General features: G+C 49.2%; 1 protein-coding gene across 1 annotated transcript in view; it reads left to right on the top strand.

Annotated features, from left to right (window-relative positions):
• The window catches only part of TNRC6B (trinucleotide repeat containing adaptor 6B), a gene marked incomplete at its 5' end in the record, with an annotated part of 663,786 nt that overhangs the window by 131,643 nt on the left and 511,552 nt on the right, over window positions 1-20,591 (top strand). The window contains 1 exon segment of the mRNA XM_030210577.1: window positions 2,028-2,102. Coding sequence (XP_030066437.1) covers window positions 2,028-2,102 — 75 coding nt within the window.

The following is a 20,591-nucleotide window of genomic DNA, read 5'->3' as shown; positions in this document are numbered from 1 at the left end:
TCTTTTTGGTGGCTATCACTTCAGCCAGAAGAATTTCAGAGCTCCAGGCGCTCTTGTGCAGAGAGCCGTTCCTGCGGTTCACTGAGGCAGGAGTGTCGATTCGCCCAGAGCCTTCCTTCTTGCCCAAGATTGTTTCTCGCTTCCATGTGAATCAGCAGCTTTGTCTACCCTCCTTTCAGAGGGAGGATTACCCAGAGGAGTACCCTGCTCTCAAATGTCTGGATGTTAGACGAGTCATCATCAGATACTTGGAAGTGACCAATGATTTCCGGAAATCGGATCACCTGTTCGTGCTGTTCGCAGGCCCTGTTAGGGGTCTGCAGGCATCTAAGCCTACTGTGGCACGTTGGATCAAGGAGACAGTTGCGGCAATGTGGTTGCAGGGAAAGTCCCGCCTATTCAGCTGAAGGCTCTCACTACTAGAGCACAGGTGGCCTCGATGGCAGAGTCCAGATCCGTCTCCTTGGAAGAGATTTGTAGAGCAGCAACTTGGGCGTCGGCTCATACCTTCTCACGACATTACCGCTTGGATGTGGTGGCTCGGGCCGAGGCCCAGTTTGGAGCGTCAGTGTTGCGTTCAGGGATTTCCATGTCCTGCCCTGGGTGAGTACTGCTTCAGTACATCCCACCAGTCTATGGATTGATCTGCTTGATGATATGGAAGGTAAAATTATATATCATACCTGATAATTTTCTTTCCATTAATCATAGCAGATCAATCCATAGCCCCTCCCAGATATCTGTATTGTTTGTGTTCTGGTTATATTTTAGGTTCAAGTTTAATCTTCAGTTCCTGTTCAGGAGGACTTCGTGTTCAAGTTCTTCAATTGGATTTTCCTTGAGTTGAGACGATTTTGTGTTACAGTGAGCTGCTGCTTCCTCTCCCCCCGTTTCGACGGTGGCTGGATTGATAATTAAATTATGCCGGCGCTCCCTCCCGCTTTGTGCGGCAGTAGGGTAGCTTTGTATCCCTCCTGCTTCGGCGGTGCTAGGGTAAGCCAGCTCCTCCCGCGGTTGCGGTAGCAGGATACGCAGGTCCCCCCCCCCCCCCCCCCCCCCCCCCGCGTCGGTTGGCGTGGGTTCCTCTCCCCCGTTTCGACGGTGGTGAGCTGGGTTGATTCCACTCCCCCGCTTCGGCAGTGGTGAGCTGGGCAGAGTGTCCCTTTGTGGGTGTAATTCTCTATGTGCTGAGTCCTGCGGATGGAGCTTTGATATCGACATACTGAGGAGTTTCCGGCAGCACATGACCACATATAGGGAGGCAAAAGATTGCTCTCTATCTCCACCTGCTGGTAGATGGACACAACCCACCAGTCTATGGATTGATCTGCTATGATTAATGGAAAGAAAATTATCAGGTATGATACATAATTTTACCTTAGTTCTTTTCACAGCGCAAAGCTTTCTCTGCTAGGCATTACTGACAATATCTTTACCAACATGGACCATGTCATCCTGATTTTGTTGGATATGTCATCTGTGTTTGATAGATTCTGTGTTGGAGAATCCTTTAGTAGTACATGTTGATCCATTGTATATTTATATCAATTGGCAATTGCACACACGTTTTTTAGGAGAGGTGTATAACAGGCTTGTTCCTGGCGATTACGTTTAAAACTTTTTTTTCGAAGAGAGGAGACCCAAGAGGGTTCTGCTATACCACATTTCCCACAGTGCACGTTCTACATCATACTACCTGAGGTTGTAAAAGACCCCTGAGGCAGGCCTTTAGGCCGAAACACGGCCGTGTCGGGTCATTTTTTATATGAATAAATACATTTTTTTGGTATCCTCATTCGTTCTCCTCACTTTTTTGTCTTATATCTTTTGATCCATTGTATATTGCCTGCTCTGGTGCCTTAAAATAGAGGTCCAAAAAACAAAATGAAAGATAAGTACTCTTCTGTTTGTTTATGAATCTTTTTATAGTAATTAACTAGATGCAGTACATAATTCTTAAACTGGTTTAATCTAATCATTGCGACTCTGATTTTTAATCAATTAATTTTTATATTTGTCTATTTTAGGGCTCCTTGAAAGGGGGAAACAGTGATTCTTGGATGAATCCTATGTCTAAGCAGTTTTCAAACATGGGGCTGTTGGTGAGTTTTTCTTTTAAAATGGGTCTCCATTGTCATAAATTGAATGCTGTAATCACATCTATAATATGGTTCACCTTCACTAATAAATACACACTGTTATAACAGCAATGGACTTGTGATTTTCTACCGAGATATCTCCAGTCGTCTTCAATTTTTTTTTTGTTGTGCACGCACATCTTGAATATTCTGTGGTGTTGAGAGATCATTTTTGGTACAGATTTAAGAAATATGTTTTTATAGTTGTCATAATTGTGCAATTGCAGTACTATACATTTATTAATCACTTAATGGGTACTTGCTATAGAATATCTTTCTAATAATCTTTATGTAAAGCATGCTATCTCTCTTTATGGGAGGAAAAAGACTTCAGATTCTTGCAAACGCCCTTATCGGTGTTTTGAATTGCAAGCTGCTACCTTTCCTATGCAGCTCACTGTCTGCTGTAATTAGGATCAGGTGCAGAATCGTCATTAGTCGGAAACAACCTCCTCTTTTTTATTGTATACTAGCCATTAAGCCTGTTAAAACGGGCGAGTATTGGTATGTTTTGTTCCCAAGGCCCCCCTCCCCTTGCAGCGGCAAGGCCCCCTGCCGTCCCTCCCTCCCTCCCTCCCAGCTCCAAGGCCCCAGTCCCTCTCCCCTTCCCAGCTCCAAGGCTCCCAGCCCTCCCTCCTAGTTCCAATGCCCCATTCCCTCCCAGCTGCAAGGGCCCCCCGGCCCTCCCAGCCAGCTCGAAGGCCCCCTTCTGTCCAACCCTCCCAGCTCCAAGGCCCCCCCTCCTTCTGACCTCCCATGTCCAGCATCCTCCCTCCTTCCCTGCCAGCTGCAAAAGACCCTCTGTCCCTCCCCAGGGGGGGGGAGCGGTAGCGGCAACCTCGGGGGGGGGGGGGGGGGAGCGGTAGCGACCTCGGCGTTTCCCTCCCTCCCCTTCGCGCAGTTTCCCTCTCTGTCCCGCCACCGTCATCACGTATTGACGCGGGGGCGGGACAGAGAGGGAAGTCTCTGCTGCGCATTTGCGGGTGATTATGGTCACTTGCAATTTATATGTTTGATTTTTATCTTAGTATACAAATTTCTTCTTGTGCATCTTTGTATTTCTTAGTGCACTACCTTATTTCTGTATACACGTTCTATTTAATTTGATTTTATTCATGCATCACTTATCTGGGCTGTAGAAAAGCTTCATCGGGTACACTCAGCAGAGAGCCTCTGTTTCTCTATAGCTTCCTCAGGAGTTGTATCCTCGATTGCTACATGTGCCCTATAGATTAAAATACAGTTTTAGTTGTTGAAGCATAAAATGGAGGGGTGGGGAGGGAATAAAATGTAAAAAGTTTGATGGCGGAATGTAGCAATTTGCACTAGTTGAACACTTGTGCATGTTTGAGTTTCTGTACATATAGAATGTGAAATGTGTATTCTGTTATTCTCCGAGGACAAGCAGGCTGCTTGTTCTCACTGATGGGTGACGTCCACGGCAGCCCCTCCAATCGGAAACTTCACTAGCAAAGTCCTTTGCTAGCCCTCGCGCGCCCGCGCGCACCGCGCATGCGCGGCCGTCTTCCCGCCCGAAACCGGCTCGAGCCGGCCAGTCTTCTTTTGTCCGCACTCGGTACGGTCGTGTTTTCGCCGTGTCGAGCCCCGGAAAGTCGACCTCGCGCGTCCATTTGTTTTGAACGTGTTTTTTTCCTTCGGGAAAGCTTTGTCCTAGTCGGGAAGTGCTCCGGAAACCCCCCGCCGGGTTTCGTGTAAATCCTCCCCGTACTTCCAGCTTTTTTGCCCCGGTAAGTTTTCTTTCGTCGTCGGGGTAGGCCTCTTTTCGGCCTCGGTCGAGAATTTTTCTCCCTCTAAATTTGGTGCTTCAAATTTCGCCATTTCGGCTTTTGATTTCGCCGGCGTGATTTTTCCGCCCATGACATCGAAGCCTTCCAGCGGCTTCAAGAAGTGCACCCAGTGCGCCCGGGTTATCTCGCTCACTGATCGACACTCGTCGTGTCTTCAGTGTCTGGGGGCCGAGCACCGCCCTCAGAACTGCAGTCTGTGTTCCCTGCTTCAAAGGCGGACTCAGGTAGCGAGACTAGCCCAGTGGAACGTGTTGTTCTCGGGCTCTTCGTCGGCATCGGCACCGGGATCTTCGAGTGCATCGACGTCGTCAGCGTCCAGACCATCTTCCTCGGCCGCCCCTGCATCGAGTGCATCGAGGCATCGGGCCTCTGCATCGGCGCCGAGACATCGGATAGCTGCATCAACGTCGGTGGTACCAGGACCTCGTCTGCTGATGTCGTCGGACGGTGGTGCATCGGGTGGAGTGCAGGTGAGGGCTGTCCATTCCCCTGCTGGTGGCGGTGAGCCCTCGGGTGGGTCTCCGCCTACCCTGAGGGCTCCTGCGGTACAGCCCCCCCGAGATCGACCTCCTTCAGTCTCGGCCCCGAGGAAGCGACGGATGGATTCGACGTCCTCCTCGTCGGTGCCGGGGAGCTCCGGTGACATGCTTCGGAAGAAATCGAAGAAGCATCGACACCGGTCTCCTCCCCGTGTCGGCACCGAGAGCTCTGGGTCGCCGAGGGATTCGGCACCCAGCAGGCATCGGCACCGAGAGGACCGCTCACCCTCTGTTCAGGAGGTGTCGATGCGCTCCGCTCTGGACAGCCCGGAACAGCCTCCACGCCCGGAACAGGTACTGACGTCGACGCCTGCATCGACCTCTCAGCCTTTCTCTGCAGCCGCTCTAAACGAGAGCCTCCGGGCCGTTCTCCCAGAGATTCTGGGAGAGCTGTTGCGCCCTACCCCTCCGGTACCGGCGGTGCTTGCGCCACCGGTACCGTCGAGCGTGGCGCCGGCTGGCCCATCGCCCAGGTTGAGGTCCCCGACGTCGGTACCGCGTGCGGTACCGACCGCGGCCACCTCCCAGGAAGGCTCCCCGACTACGTCGGCGGAGGGAGCTTCGCCGATGCGGGCGAGGGAGTCTACCTCTCGACGCCCCCATCGTGGACGGGGTTCCACGGAGTCGAGCAGGGCGAGGTTGCAGACACAGGTCCGTGAACTTGTGTCTGACACCGAGGGTGAGGCCTCGTGGGAGGAAGAGGAAGATCCCAGATATTTCTCTGACGAGGAGTCTGAGGGTCTTCCGTCTGATCCCACTCCCTCTCCTGAGAGACAGCTTTCTCCTCCCGAGAGTCTGTCTTTTGCCTCCTTTGTCCGGGAGATGTCTACGGCCATCCCCTTCCCGGTGGTTGTGGAGGACGAGCCCAGGGCTGAAATGTTTGAGCTCCTGGACTATCCTTCTCCACCTAAGGAAGCGTCCACTGTTCCCTTGCACCATGTCCTGAAGAAGACATTGCTTGCGAACTGGACCAAGCCATTAACTAATCCCCACATTCCCAAGAAGATCGAGTCCCAGTACCGGATCCATGGGGACCCAGAGCTGATGCGCACTCAGTTGCCTCATGACTCTGGAGTTGTGGATTTGGCCCTAAAGAAGGCTAAGAGTTCTAGGGAACATGCTTCGGCGCCCCCGGGCAAGGACGCTAGAACCTTAGACTCCTTTGGGAGGAAGGCCTACCATTCCTCTATGCTCGTGTCCAAGATCCAGTCTTACCAGCTCTACACGAGCATACACATGCGGAATAATGTGCGGCAGTTGGCGGGCTTGGTTGATGCTCTTCCCCTGAGCAAGCCAAGCCTTTTCAGGAGGTGGTCAGGCAGCTGAAGGCGTGCAGAAAATTCCTGGCCAGAGGAGTTTATGACACTTTTGATGTTGCGTCCAGGGCCGCTGCTCAAGGTGTGGTGATGCGCAGGCTCTCATGGCTGCGTGCCGCCGACCTGGAGAATAGAATCCAGCAGCGGATTACGGACTTGCCTTGCCGTGCGGATAACATTTTTGGCGAAAAAGTCGAGCAGGTGGTAGAGTCTCTCCACCAGCGGGACACCGCATTCGACAAGTTCGCCCGCCGGCAGCCTTCAGCTTCTACCTCTACAGGTAGACGATTTTTCGGGGGAAGGAAGACTGTTCCCTATACTTCTGGCAAGCGTAGGTACAATCCTCCTTCCCGACAGCCTGCGGCCCAGGCTAAGCCCCAGCGCGCTCGCTCTCGTCAGCAGCGTGCGAATCAGCAAGGCCCCGCGGCTCCCCAGCAAAAGCAAGGGGCGAGCTTTTGACTGGCTCCAGCAGAGCATAGCCGACATCCAAGTGTCAGTGCCGGGCGACCTGCCTGTCGGAGGGAGGTTGAAAGCTTTTCACCGAAGGTGGCCTCTTATAACCTCCGATCAGTGGGTTCTCCAAATAGTCCGGCAAGGATACACCCTCAATTTGGCCTCTCAACCTCCAAATTGTCCACCGGGAGCTCAGTCCTACAGCTTCCAGCACAAGCAGGTACTTGCAGAGGAACTCTCCGCCCTTCTCAGCGCCAATGCGGTCGAGCCCGTGCCATCCGGGCAAGAAGGGCTGGGGTTCTATTCCAGGTACTTCCTTGTGGAAAAGAAAACAGGGGGGATGCGTCCCATCCTAGACCTAAGGGCCCTGAACAAATATCTCGTAAAAGAAAAGTTCAGGATGCTTTCCCTGGGCACCCTTCTCCCCATGATTCAGCAAAACGATTGGCTATGCTCTCTGGACTTGAAGGATGCCTACACACACATCCCGATACTGCCAGCTCACAGACAGTATCTGCGATTTCAGCTGGGCGCACGCCACTTCCAGTACTGTGTGCTACCCTTTGGGCTCGCCTCTGCGCCCAGGGTGTTCACAAAGTGCCTAGCTGTGGTAGCAGCGGCGCTTCGCAGGCTGGGGGTGCACGTGTTCCCATATCTCGACGATTGGCTGGTGAAGAACACATCCGAGGCAGGAGCCCTGCAGTCCATGCAGATGACTATTCGCCTCCTGGAGCTACTGGGGTTTGTGATAAATTACCCAAAGTCCCATCTTCTCCCAGTGCAGAAACTCGAATTCATAGGAGCCCTGCTGGATTCTCGGACGGCTCGCGCCTATCTCCCAGAGGCGAGGGCCAACAACTTGTTGTCCCTCGTCTCGCGGGTGCGAGCGTCCCAGCAGATCACAGCTCGGCAGATGTTGAGATTGCTGGGCCACATGGCTTCCACAGTTCATGTGACTCCCATGGCCCGCCTTCACATGAGATCTGCTCAATGGACCCTAGCCTCCCAGTGGTATCAGGCCGCCGGGGGTCTAGAGGACGTGATCCACCTGTCCACGAGTTTTCTCGAATCCCTGTATTGGTGGACGATTTGCTCCAATTTGACTCTGGGACGTCCCTTCCAAATTCCTCAGCCTCAAAAAGTGCTGACCACGGATGCGTCTCTCCTGGGATGGGGAGCTCATGTCGATGGGCTTCACACCCAAGGAAGGTGGTCCCTCCAAGAAAGCGATCTACAGATCAATCTTCTGGAGTTGCGAGCGATCTGGAACGCTCTGAAGGCTTTCAGAGATCGGCTGTCCCACCAAATTATCCAAATTCAGACAGACAATCAGGTTGCCATGTACTATGTCAACAAGCAGGGGGGCACCGGATCTCGCCCCCTGTGTCAGGAAGCCGTCAGCATGTGGCTCTGGGCTCGCCGTCAAGGCATGGTGCTCCAAGCCACATATCTGGCAGGCGTAAACAACAGTCTGGCCGACAGGTTGAGCAGGATTATGCAACCTCACGAGTGGTCGCTCAATTCCCGTGTGGTGCGACAGATCTTCCAGGCGTGGGGCACCCCCCTGGTGGATCTCTTCGCATCTCAAGTGAACCACAAGGTCCCTCAGTTCTGTTCCAGGCTTCAGGCCCACGGCAGACTGGCGTCGGATGCCTTCCTCCTGGATTGGGGGGAAGGTCTGCTGTATGCTTATCCTCCCATTCCTCTGGTGGGGAAGACTTTGTTGAAACTCAAGCAAGACCGAGGCACCATGATTCTGATTGCTCCCTTTTGGCCGCGTCAGATCTGGTTCCCTCTTCTTCTGGAGTTATCCTCCGAAGAACCGTGGAGATTGGAGTGTTTTCCGACCCTCATCACGCAGGACGAAGGGGCTCTGCTGCATCCCAACCTCCAGTCCCTGGCTCTCACGGCCTGGATGTTGAGGGCGTAGACTTTGCCTCTTTGGGTCTGCCAGAGGGTGTCTCCCGCATCTTGCTTGCTTCCAGGAAAGACTCCACTAAGAGAAGTTACTTCTTTCATTGGAGGAGGTTTGCCGTCTGGTGTGACAGCAAGGCCCTAGATCCTCGCTCTTGTCCTACACAGACCCTGCTTGAATACCTTCTCCACTTGTCTGAGTCTGGTCTGAAGACCAACTCCGTAAGGGTTCACCTTAGTGCAATCAGTGCATACCATTACCAAGTGGAAGGTAAGCCGATCTCAGGACAGCCTTTAGTTGTTCGCTTCATGAGAGGTTTGCTTTTGTCAAAGCCCCCTGTCAAGCCTCCTACAGTGTCATGGGATCTCAATGTCGTTCTCACCCAGCTGATGAAACCTCCTTTCGAGCCACTGAATTCCTGCCATCCGAAGTACTTGACCTGGAAGGTCATTTTCTTGGTGGCAGTTACTTCGGCTCGTAGAGTCAGTGAGCTTCAGGCCCTGGTAGCCCAGGCCCCTTACACCAAATTTCATCACAACAGAGTAGTCCTCCGCACTCACCCTAAGTTTCTGCCAAAGGTTGTGTCGGAGTTCCATCTGAACCAGTCAATTGTCTTGCCAACATTCTTTCCCCGTCCTCATTCCTGCCCTGCTGAACGTCAGCTGCACACATTGGACTGCAAGAGAGCATTGGCCTTCTATCTGGAGCGGACACAGCCCCACAGACAGTCCGCCCAATTGTTTGTTTCTTTTGATCCCAACAAGAGGGGAGTGGCTGTAGGGAAACGCACCATATCCAATTGGCTAGCAGATTGCATTTCCTTCACTTACGCCCAGGCTGGGCTGGCTCTTGAGGGTCATGTCACGGCTCATAATGTTAGAGCCATGGCAGCGTCGGTAGCCCACTTGAAGTCAGCCACCATGGAGGAAATTTGCAAAGCTGCGACGTGGTCATCTGTCCACACATTCACATCTCATTACTGCCTGCAGCAGGATACCCGACGTGACAGTCGGTTCGGGCAGTCAGTTCTTCAGAACCTGTTTGGGCTTTAGGATCCAACTCCACCCCCCGAGGGCCCTGTTTGTTCTGTTCCAGGCTACACTCTCAGTTAGTTGGTAAATTTTTTAGGTCAATCTCAGTTATGTCCTCGCCGTTGCGAGGCCCAATTGACCAATGTTGTTGTTTTGAGTGAGCCTGGGGGCTAGGGATACCCCATCAGTGAGAACAAGCAGCCTGCTTGTCCTCGGAGAAAGCGAATGCTACATACCTGTAGAAGGTATTCTCCGAGGACAGCAGGCTGATTGTTCTCACAAACCCGCCCGCCTCCCCTTTGGAGTTGTGTCTTCCCTTGAAGTGTATTGTCTTGCTACATACTGGACTGGCCGGCTCGAGCCGGTTTCGGGCGGGAAGACGGCCGCGCATGCGCGGTGCGCGCGGGCGCGCGAGGGCTAGCAAAGGACTTTGCTAGTGAAGTTTCCGATTGGAGGGGCTGCCGTGGACGTCACCCATCAGTGAGAACAATCAGCCTGCTGTCCTCGGAGAATACCTTCTACAGGTATGTAGCATTCGCTATGTCATCAATAAAAACGTTGAAACTTAAAAAAGAGGAGGTTGTTTCAGACTAATGACAATTCTGCACCTGATCCTAACTACAGCAAGCAGTGAGCTGCATAGGAGAGATAGCAGCTTGCAATTCAAAGTAACACCGTTAAGGGCGTTTGCAAGAATATGAAGTCGTTTTCCTTTGATAAAGAGAGATAGCTTGCAATACATAAAGAGTGCTATACATTTCCAAATAAAATGTCCAGGTTTTTGGTTGGCAATCTTGTATCTTAAGTTAGAAACATGACAGCAGATAAAGGCCATATGACCCATCCAGTCTGCCCATCCTCTGTAACCCCTAACTCTTCCTTTTCCTAAGCGATTCCACATGCTTTTCCCAATTCTTTTTAAATTCTGGAACTGTCCTTGACTACACAACCTCCACTGGGAGGCCGTTCCATGTCTCCATCACCCTTTCTTTGAAATAGTACTTCCTTAGATTACTCCTAAGCCTATTCCCTCAACTTTGTCATATGCCCCCTCATTCCAGAGCTCTCCTTCAGTTGAAAAAGGCTCTCTTCCTGTACATAAATGCCCTTTATATATTTAAATGTCTCTACCATGTCTCCTTTCGCTCTCCTCTCTTCCAGCGTATACATGTTGAGGTTCATAAGCCTGTCCCTATAATTTTGCATTCAAGACTGCTTACTAATTTTGTAGCTGCTTTCTGTACCAACTCCATCCTGTTTATATCTTTCTGTAGGTGCGACCTCCAGAACTGCATGCAGTACTCCAAATGGGGCCTCACTAGACTTATACAGTGGCACTATCACCTCCTTTTTTCCCTGCTGGTCATGCCTCTCTTTATACACCCAAGCATCCTTCTGGCTTTGACCGTCGCGTTTTCTACCTGTTTGGCCACCTTAAGGTCATCAGAAACAATCACCCCCAAGTCCCGCTCTTCCTTCGTACACTGAAACACTTCACCCCTATACTGTACCGTTTCTTCGGATTCTTGTGACCCAGGTTCATAACCCTGCATTTTTTGGGATTAAAACTTAGTTGCCAAATATCGGTCCATTCCTCCAACTTCGCTAGGTCCTTCCTCATGTCATTCACGCCCTCTAGGGTGTCCACCCTGTTGCAGAGTTTGGTATCATCTGCAAAGAGACAAACCTTACCAGACAGCCATTCCGCAGTATCGCTCACAAAGACGTTAAAAAGAGCCAGCCCTAGGACTGATCCCCGCAGTACTCCACTGACGACATCCTTTTCTTCAGAGCAAGCTCCATTTACCACTACCCTCTGTCTCCTTCCATTCAACCAATTTTTAGCCTAATCAGTTACTCTAGGTCCCATACCAAGGGCAGTCAATTTATTTATCAGTCGCCTGTGCGGAACCGTTTCAAAGGCTTTGCTGAAATCCAAGTATACCACATCAACTGTTTGGTCACCCAGTCAAAGAAGTCAGTCAGATTCGTCTGACACGACCTGCCACTAGTGAAGCCATGCTGCCTCTGGTCCTGCATTCCATTTAGTTAAATAAATCTCACAATCCTCCTCTTTAGAAGTGTTTTCATTAGCTTACTCGCCACCGAGGTCAGTAATTCCCAACCTCCTCCTTACTTCTACTCTTGTGCAAAGGAACCCTCCAGTTTCTAAGGAAGCATTGAAGAGGTCAGCGGAGCCGACAGAACTTCTCCGAGTTCCTTGAGCACCCTCGGGTGTATTCCATCTGGCCCCATCGCTCTGTCTACTTTTAGTTTGGCTACCTCCTCATGAACACAGTTTTCCCTAAATGGGTTTTGGTCTACCATACATCCATTCCCTTTAGCCTTTGTTTTCGGCAGCCCTACCCCCGGTCTTTCATCCGTGAATACAGAGCTAAAATAATTGTTTAGCAGTTCAGCTTTATCCTTATCATCTTCCACATATTTTTCTCCCTCAGCTTTGAGCCTCACAGTGCTATTATGGCACTTCCTCTTGTCACGTACATATCTGAAAAAGGTATTATCCCCTAATTTTACCGTATTAGCTTTTCCTCCATTTGTCTCTCTGCTTTCCTGGTAGCTTTTCCAGCTTCTCTTCATTTATTCAGGTATTCTCTCCTGTCTTCGTCTTTCCGTTTCGTCTTATAACATGCAAAGGCTAACCTCCTTACCCTTATCTTTTCAGCTTCTACATTCAAGTACCAGAGCGTCCTTATTTTTCTCTTACTTTTATGTAATTTTCTAACGTAAAGGTTAGTTGCCTTTAATATAGGTCCTTTCAGTATTTTCCATTGCTGTTCTGCATCCTTTAGCTGTTCCCATCCTGCTAACTGTTCCTTGAGAAATTCCCCCATCTTGGCAAAGTTAGTTCCTTTGAAATCCAGGACCTTCAGTCTCGAATGAGCCCTCTCTTCTGTTTTAATATTGAACCACACCATACAATGATCACTAGATGCCAATGGTCACAAATAAAGAACTAGGTGGTCTTGTCAACTTGGTGGTATGTGATTCTGAAGGTGGGAGATCTCCAGGAAGCCCAGGAAGGACAAACGAGGCAACCTGGATGGCCCTAAACTAATTTGTAAGGATATTTGCAAAGTGTGACAGCAGCTATTTGAAATGAAATATCCATGCATTGTTCCTTTGAACAATTAAATTTGTTTTCTTTTTCGTTTTTCACTTTCCTTGCTATACCCGTTCTTAAGATGTATGTTAGGTCTTTTAAGGCAAGTATGTATGATACAGGTGAAGGAAAATCGCTGTCACATTTGGCTGCAGTCATGCCAACTGTAAAAATGACAACATATGTATGCAGTTAAATGAAAAATGTTGTACACTGATTACTGTAACACTTTGTAGAGTTTAAATACTTTCAAAATTGGACATTGGAGGTGAGGAGTTAGTCTCCTTATACAATTTTCACATTCTGCTAAAAGAATTCAGAACACATTACAGTAGGAGTTTCACTGACCTGCACTACATATTCTCCACTTTCAAACTGAACATATTATAGAAATATTCAAAAGGAATTAAAGAATTTGCACAAGTCTTCACACCTTCTGCCATAGCAAAACCCAAATTAGTGCTGTTTCCAAAAAATTGCAGTAAGATTAATAAGTTAAATAATTGTTTTCAGACTAGAAATCAAGCTGTTTTCTATTGTAACATAGATGACAGCACATAGACCTGAATGGTCCATCTAGTCTACCCAACAGTCACATTCATTCTCCGAGGACAAGCAGGCTGCATTATTTTCACGCTTGGGTCGACATCCGCATCAGCCCGGGAACTGGCATTTTGCCATAGCAAAGACAAAAAACTTTGCTAGAGTCTTCTGGTATGCGTGCAGTGTGCACTGCGCATGCACAAACTGACTTTCCGCCCGCTGTGCGAGCGCATACCTCAGTTACTTTTTTTCTGCGACGAGGTGTGGCAGGTTCCTTCTGTGCTCCTTGTTTTAGACCGGGAAAGAATTTCTTCTTTAAGCGATTTTTCGCGATTTTTTTCTCCTCCTCTTATTTTGTTTAAAAAAAAAAAAACAACTTAGAATATCCCTTACTTTAATCTTCAGTATTGTTTTTTCCTATTTCTAAGTTTCCTTTTTTTTTGACACAGCCGGGTTTCTCCTCCTTTTTGTGCCCCTTTATTGGCATGACTAAGTCATTTGATTTCACCGGAGCTGTTTTTCCTTCCATGTCATCGAAGACACCCAGCGGCTTCAAATGTTGTACTTGGTGCAACCAGACCATCTCAGGTACTGATACCCATTCCTGGTGTATCCAGTGCCTTGAGCCCGACCACAGCCCGGCTGCTTGTGCTCTGTGTCTTCGTATGAAGAAACAGACCCAAGTAGCTCGAGAGGCCCAAAATGACAAACTTTTTGGGGCTCGGTTGGGTCCATCGGTATCGAGGGAAGCAGCAACATTAGGAGCAGAACTAATGGCTGCTGAGAGGCCCAGTCGCGCTGGAAACAGTGAGGTGTCTAGTGGGTCTCCACCTGTCTCGAGGCCTCCTGCTATGCAGGCCCTCCGACCATCGTGGGACCCGACCCCGAGGAGCCGTGAGGATTCTATGTCTTCCTCGTCGACACCGAGGAGTCTCAGTGATGGGCATCGAGCGAAGGCGAGCAAGCACCGTCACCGATCTCCTTTGACACACTGTGCTGGGAGCTCTGGGGTGTCGAAGGATTCGGCACCCAAGAAGCATTGGTGCCGAGAGGACCGCTGCCCCTCCATACAGGAGGTGCCAATACATCGGCCTCTTGGCAGCCCGGTACCTGCTCCTGAGCCTCAACAGATTCTGCCTCCGGCTTCTCCACCAGCCTCCCAGCCTTCTCCGATGGCAGCTCTCTTAAAGCACATCCGGCCCAGCTTCCAGAGCTTTTGGAAGGACTGCTGTGCCAGTCTGCTTCGGTGTCGGGGTGCTTGCGCCTTCCATGCCATCTGTTGCAGCAGTGTCTGGGCCTTTGCCTGTGGTGAGATCCCTGTCCTCGATGCCACTTGTGGCACCAGTGTCAACTGCCACTCAGCTTGACTCCCCTTCGACGTCGGTGGAAGAAGCTTCACCGCAGTCCATGCGGACGTCGATGCTTTCCGATACTGAAGAGGAGCGTTCATGGGAGAGGAATATCCCACATACTTTTCTTCCGTTGAGTCTTTTGGGATTCCTTCTGAACCTTCCCCTCCGCCTGAAAGGACACTGTCTCCCCCTGAGAGCCTTTCTCTTACATCTTTTGTTCGAGAAATGGCTATGGCTATTCCATTCCCTGTGGAGGTTGAGCCCAGGGCTGACATGCTCGAGGTCCTGGAGTATCCCTCTCCACCTAAGGAGGCTGTGACGGCTCCTTTGCATAAGGTACTTAAGGACGTCCTTATACGAAACTGGTCATTCCTTCTGTCTAATCCCGTGATCCTGAAGAGGACTGGTTCCCAGTATCTGATCCATGATGAGGTCTCTGTTACCACACAATTCTATGGTGGTGGACTCCGCCCTCAAAAGAGCCAAGAATACTAGGGACTATGCCTCGGCACCCCCAGGCAAAGAAGCTAGGACCTTGGATTCTTTTGGGAGGAAGATGCATCAGGCCTCTAAGCTCACTGCCCGTATCCAGTCTTATCCAGCTCTACACGAGCGTTCACTTGCGGAACTCGGTAAGGCAGCTGTCTACCTTGGTTGATGCCCTCCCTCCGGAGCAGGCCTAGCCCTTTCGCCTTCCTGGCCAGGGGTGCTTATGATACTTTTGATATGGCATCCAGAATCGCTGCTCAAGGTATAGCAATGCACAGACTCTCATGGCTGCGTGTCTCTGATCTAGATCATTCGGTCCAGCAGAGGATGACGGATGTACCTTGCCAGGAGGATAACCTTTTCAAAGGAAAGGTGGAAGATCTTGTTGACCAGATCAAGAAGCACAATGATGCTATGGCTTCTCTCTCCCGCCAGTCGCCCAGGCGCCTTCTGCTACATCCTCCTCAACTAGGAGGTTTCTTTGGAGGGGCGTGGAGTGCTCCCTATTCCTATGCTAGGAGTAGGTCCACTCCAGTGTCCTGACAGCCTACTCAGGCTCAGCCCTAGCACGCTCATTCTTGTCAACAGCGTGTGCCTAAAGCCCCTGCTGCTCCCCAGCAAAAGCAAGTGAGGCGCTTTTTACTGGCTCCAGCAAAATATAGCCACAGTAAAAGTGTCTGTGCCGGACGACTTGCCAGTAGGAGGGAGGTTAATGTTTTTTCACCAAAGGTGGCCTCTTACAATTTTTGACCGGTGGGTTCTTCAAATAGTGCGGTTGGGATTCTCCCTCAATCTGGAATCCAAACATCCAAATTGCCCACTGGGAGCTCGTTTTTACAGCTCCCAGCACAGACAGGTACTTGCAGAGGAACTCTCTGCTCTTCTAAAGGCCCATGCAGTCGAACCCATTCCACCAGGGGAAGAAGGGCTGGGATTCTATTCCAGGTACTTCTTTTTGTGCAAAGGAAAACAGGGGGGATGCGTCCCATCCAAGACCTAAGGGCCCTGAATAAATTCTTAGTCCAAGAAAAGTTCAGGATGGTTTCCCTGGGCACCCTTCTTCCCATGATTCAGGAAAACGATTGGTTATGCTCTCTGGACTTAAAGGATGCTTATACACACATCCCTATACTTCCAGCTCCCAGGAAATACCTTCAGTTTCAGCTGGGAACACAGCACTTTCAGTACCGCGTACTGCCCTTTGGCCTGGCGTCTGTGCCCAGAGTATTAACAGAGTAATCGCTGCAGTAGTCGCAGCGTCGCTACACAGACTGGGAGTGCATGTGCTTCCTTATCTCGATGATTGGTTGATAAAGAACACCTCAGAGAACGGTTCTCTGGAGTCCATGTGGATGACTATTTAGGTGCTAGAGCTACTAGGGTTCGTAATAAATTGCTCCATCTTACTCCTGTTCAGAAATTGGAGTTTATTGAAGTACTACTGGACACGCTGACAGCTCGGGCTTATCTTCCCAAGACAAGGGCAGACAACCTTCTGTTCCTGGTGTCTACGTTTCGAGCATCTCAGCAGGTCACAGCTCGGCAGATGTTGAGGCTTTTGTGGCACATGGCTTCCATAGTTCATGTAACTCCCGTGGCACGTCTGCATATGAGATCAGTTCAATGGACCCTAGCTTCCCAATGGTATCAAGCTTTGCGGAATCTGAATGATGTGATCCAGCTGTCCATCGATTTTCGGAATTCTCTTCAGTGGTCGACAATTCGATCCAGTTTGACCTTGGGGCGATTATTACAAACTCCTCAGCCACAAAAAGTGCTGATGATGGATGCATCCCTCCTGGGGTGTGGAGCTGATGTAGATGGGCTTCACACTCCGGGAGCCTGGTCCTTCCAGGAAACAGGTCTTCAGATCAACCTCCTGGAACTGCGAGCGATCTGAAGGCTTTCAGAGATCGGCTGTCCAATCAAATCATTTTGATTCAAACAGACAATCAGGTTGCAATGTACTACACCAACAAGCAGGGGGGTCACCGGATCTCGCCCTCTCTGTCAGGAAGCCACCCAGATGTGGCTTTGGGCACACAGTCACGGCATGTTTCTCCAAGCCACTTATCTGGCAGGCGTAAACAACTGTCTGGCCGACAGACTGAGCAGGGTAATGCAACCTCACGAGTGGTCACTGAATATGGGTGTAGCCCACAAGATCTTCCAAGCATGGGGCACCCCTTCGGTGTCTCTTTTTGCCACTCAAATCAATCACAAGGTCCCTCAGTTCTGTTCCAGATTTCAGGCCCACAACAGACTAGCGTCAGATGCCTTTCTCCTGCATTGGGGAACAGGCCTTTTGTATGCGTATCCTCCCAGACCTCTAATGGGGAGAACTTTGTTGAAACTCAAGCAAGACCACAGAACCATGATCCTGATTGCACCCTAGTGGTCGCGTCAGATTTGGTTCCCTCTGGAGTTATCCTCGGAGAAATTGTGGAGATTGTAGTGTTTTCTAACCCTCATCACTCAGAACGAGGGGTCGCTTCTACATCCCAACCTCTATTCTCTGGCTGTCACTGCCTGGATGTTGAGAACTTAGAATTCATCTGCTTGGGTCTTTCAGAGGGTGTCTCCTGTGTCTTGCTTGCTTCCTGGAAAGATTCCACGAAAAGGTGTTGTTCTTTCAAATGGAGGAGGTTTGCCGTCTGGTGTGACAGCAGGGCCCTAGATCCTCTCTCTTGTCCTATACAATCCCTGCTTGAATACCTTCTACACTTGTCAGTCTGGCCTCAAGACCAACTCCGTAAGGGTTCTCCTCAGCGCAATTAGTGCTTATCATCGCCGTGTAGAGTTAAAGCCTATCTCTGGACAGCCTTTAGTTGTTCGCTTCATGAGTGGTTTGCTTTTGTCAAAGCCCTCTGTCAAACCTCCACCAGTATCATGGGATCTGAACGTCGTTCTCACCCAGCTGATGAAAGCTCCTTTTGAGCCACTGAATTCCTGCCATCTGAAGTACTTGACCTGGGAAGGTCGTTTTCTTGGTGGCTGTTCCTTTAGCGCTTAGGGTCAGTGAGCTTTTAGGCCTTAGTAGTGGATGCACCTTATACTAAGTTTAATCACAACAGAGTAGTCCTCTGCACGCACCCTAAGTTCCTGCCGAAGGTGGTGTCAGAGTTCCATCTGAACCAGTCGATTGTCTTGCCAACGTTTTTTCCCCGTCCTCATGCCCACCCTTGCGAAATCAACTTGCACATTTGGACTGCAAGAGAGCATTGGCCTTTTATGTGGAGTGGATGAAGCTCTTCAGACAGTCCGCCCAGTTGTTTGTTGCTTTTGATCCCAACAGGAGGGGAGTCTCCATCGGAAAACGCACAATCTCCAATTGGCTAGCAGATTGCATATCTTTCACTTAATGCCCAAGCTGGGCTGGCTTTGGAGGGCTATGTCAGGTCCATGGCTGCATCAGTGGCTCACTTAAAGTCAGCCTCCATTGATGAGATTTGCAAAGCTGCAACGTGCTCTTCAGTCCACACTTTCACTTCACATTACTGCCTGGCACAGGATACCCGACGCGACAGTCGGTTTGGGCAGTTGTTGCTACAGAATCTGTTTGGGGTTTGGAATCCAACTCCACCCCCTTAGGCCCGTTTTATTCTGTTCCAGGCTGCACTCTCAGCTAGCTGTATATAGTTTCAGGTTATGCTGTGTTATGTCTTCGCCGTTGTGAAGCCTAATTGACCAATGTTTATTGTTTTGGGTGAGCCTGGATGCTAGGGATGCTCCACGTGTGAGAATAACGCAGCCTGCTTGTCCTTGGAGAAAGCGAAGATACTTACCTGTAGCAGGTATTCTCCGAGGACAGCAGGCTGATTATTCTCACAATCCCACCCACCTCCCCTTGGAGTTATTTGTTTATGCTTTTACACTTAACTGAGGTATGCACTTGCGCGGCTGGCGGGAAGTCAGTCCGCTCATGCACAGTGCACGCTTCATGAGCACCAGAAGACTCTAGCAAAGTTTTTTGTTTTTTTTTTGTCTTTGCTATGGCAAAATGCTGGCTCCCGTGCCAACACGGACATCGACCCACATGTGAGAATATTCAGCCTTCTGTCCGTGGAGAATACCTGCTATAGGTAAGTATCTTCACTTTACCGGTTCATGATTAAACTAACAATGAATGTGGAATAAAATATGTATACTTATCATTCTTTGCCATTTTCAGGATCACACACTGTAGAAGTCCATTAGACATTGTCCTTATCTCCCAACTGTTGGAAGTGTCTTCAAAGCCTACTACTGCCCATCCTGATCTGTTTTGCCATATACAGGGCACGGACTATGAAAGTCTGTCCTGAACTGGCCTTAGTTCTTCACAGTTGGCAGTTGCTGTCTAAGCACTACTCTTGTCCATAATTACACATCAACATCCATGAGGTCATTTAAGGTTTCTTATAATACCATCCTCTTTATATTTGGGGTTCCTCTATGCTTATTCCACGCTTTTTTGTTTTAATTCCATCAGTGTTTTTGTCTCCACTACCTCTACTGGGAAGGAATTCCAGGTATTGATCACCTTCCCCACGAAAAAAGTATTTCCTGATGTTACTCCAAAATCTTGTACCCTACAACTTCAGTTCATATTCTGTAGTTTTACTACTTCCTCATCTCTGAAGAAGATTTGTTTGTATACCTTTCAAGTATTTAAATGTCTGTATCATATCTTTCTTTTCCTATAGGGGTATACATTTTCAGATTTTCAAGTCTCTTCTACATCTCTTGCGTAAACGCCATACCATTTTTGTCACCTTCCTCTGAACGGCTTCAAGTCTTTTTACATCTTTAGCAAGATAGCATCCTCCAAAACTGATCACAGTACTCAAGTGGGACCTCACCAGTGACTGCCATCCTCTGACATCTGTCAGTCAACCAGTTTCTAATCCAGTTCACCGCATTGGGTCCTAACTTCAGCCCATTGAGTTTATTCATGAGCTTCCTACGAGGAACTGTCAAAGGCTTTGCTGAGATCTAAATAGACTATATCAAACACATGTCCTTGATTCATTTCTCTGGACAAACAGTCAAAGAAATTAATCAGATTCATTCGGCATGATTTTACTTTGGTAAAACTGTGTTGTCTTGGATCTTGTAACCCATTAGATTCTAGGAAGTACACTATCCTTTTCTTTATATTTCCTGCCACAGAAATGAAGCTTATCACTATGTAGTTTCCCACTTCTTCTCAGTCACCACTTTTGTAAAGAGGGGCCACATTCACTTTTCTCCAGTCCCTTGAAATCTCCCCTACCTCCAAAGTTTTATTAAACAAATCCTTAAGAGGACCCTCCAGATCCTCTCTGAGCTCCCTCAGTATCCTGGAATGGATCCTGTCTGGCTGTATGGCGTTGTCCACTTTCAGTTTCTTGTGTTGATAAACACTTTCTTCAGTGAAAGTGCGATATCGGCTCCATTCTCATAAATACCTGTGTCAGCTGATTGAGGTCCTTCTCTAGCATTTTCTTCTATTAATTCAGAACAGAATTATTTGTTTAGCACTTTCACTTTTTCCTCGTCACTCTACACATAGCAGTACCAGTATCCTTCAGTTTTACAATTCCATTTCTTTTGACTAATATACCTGGAAAAATTATTGTCACCTCTCCTTACATCTCTAGCCATTTGTTCTACTGCTTGTGCTTTTGTTAGCCATATATCTCTCTTCGCTTGCTTCAGTTTTATCTGGTATTCTTTTCTGTGTTTCTGAATGCCACCTCTCTTGCCTTTATTTTTTTCAGCCACTTGTTTGAAGAGCCATATCAGTTTTCTTTTCTTCATGCTTTTATTTAATTGATCTGTTGACTTTTTTATGCTTGAACCACTGTCTTTCCACTTCTGTCATCCTGCTCCATCAGCTCTTTCTTCACGTACTCCCCCATT

This window comes from Microcaecilia unicolor, chromosome 1 (assembly GCF_901765095.1).
Source record: "Microcaecilia unicolor chromosome 1, aMicUni1.1, whole genome shotgun sequence".
Taxonomy (NCBI): Eukaryota; Metazoa; Chordata; class Amphibia; order Gymnophiona; family Siphonopidae; genus Microcaecilia; species Microcaecilia unicolor.
This window is presented reverse-complemented; position numbering and strand designations above follow the sequence as displayed.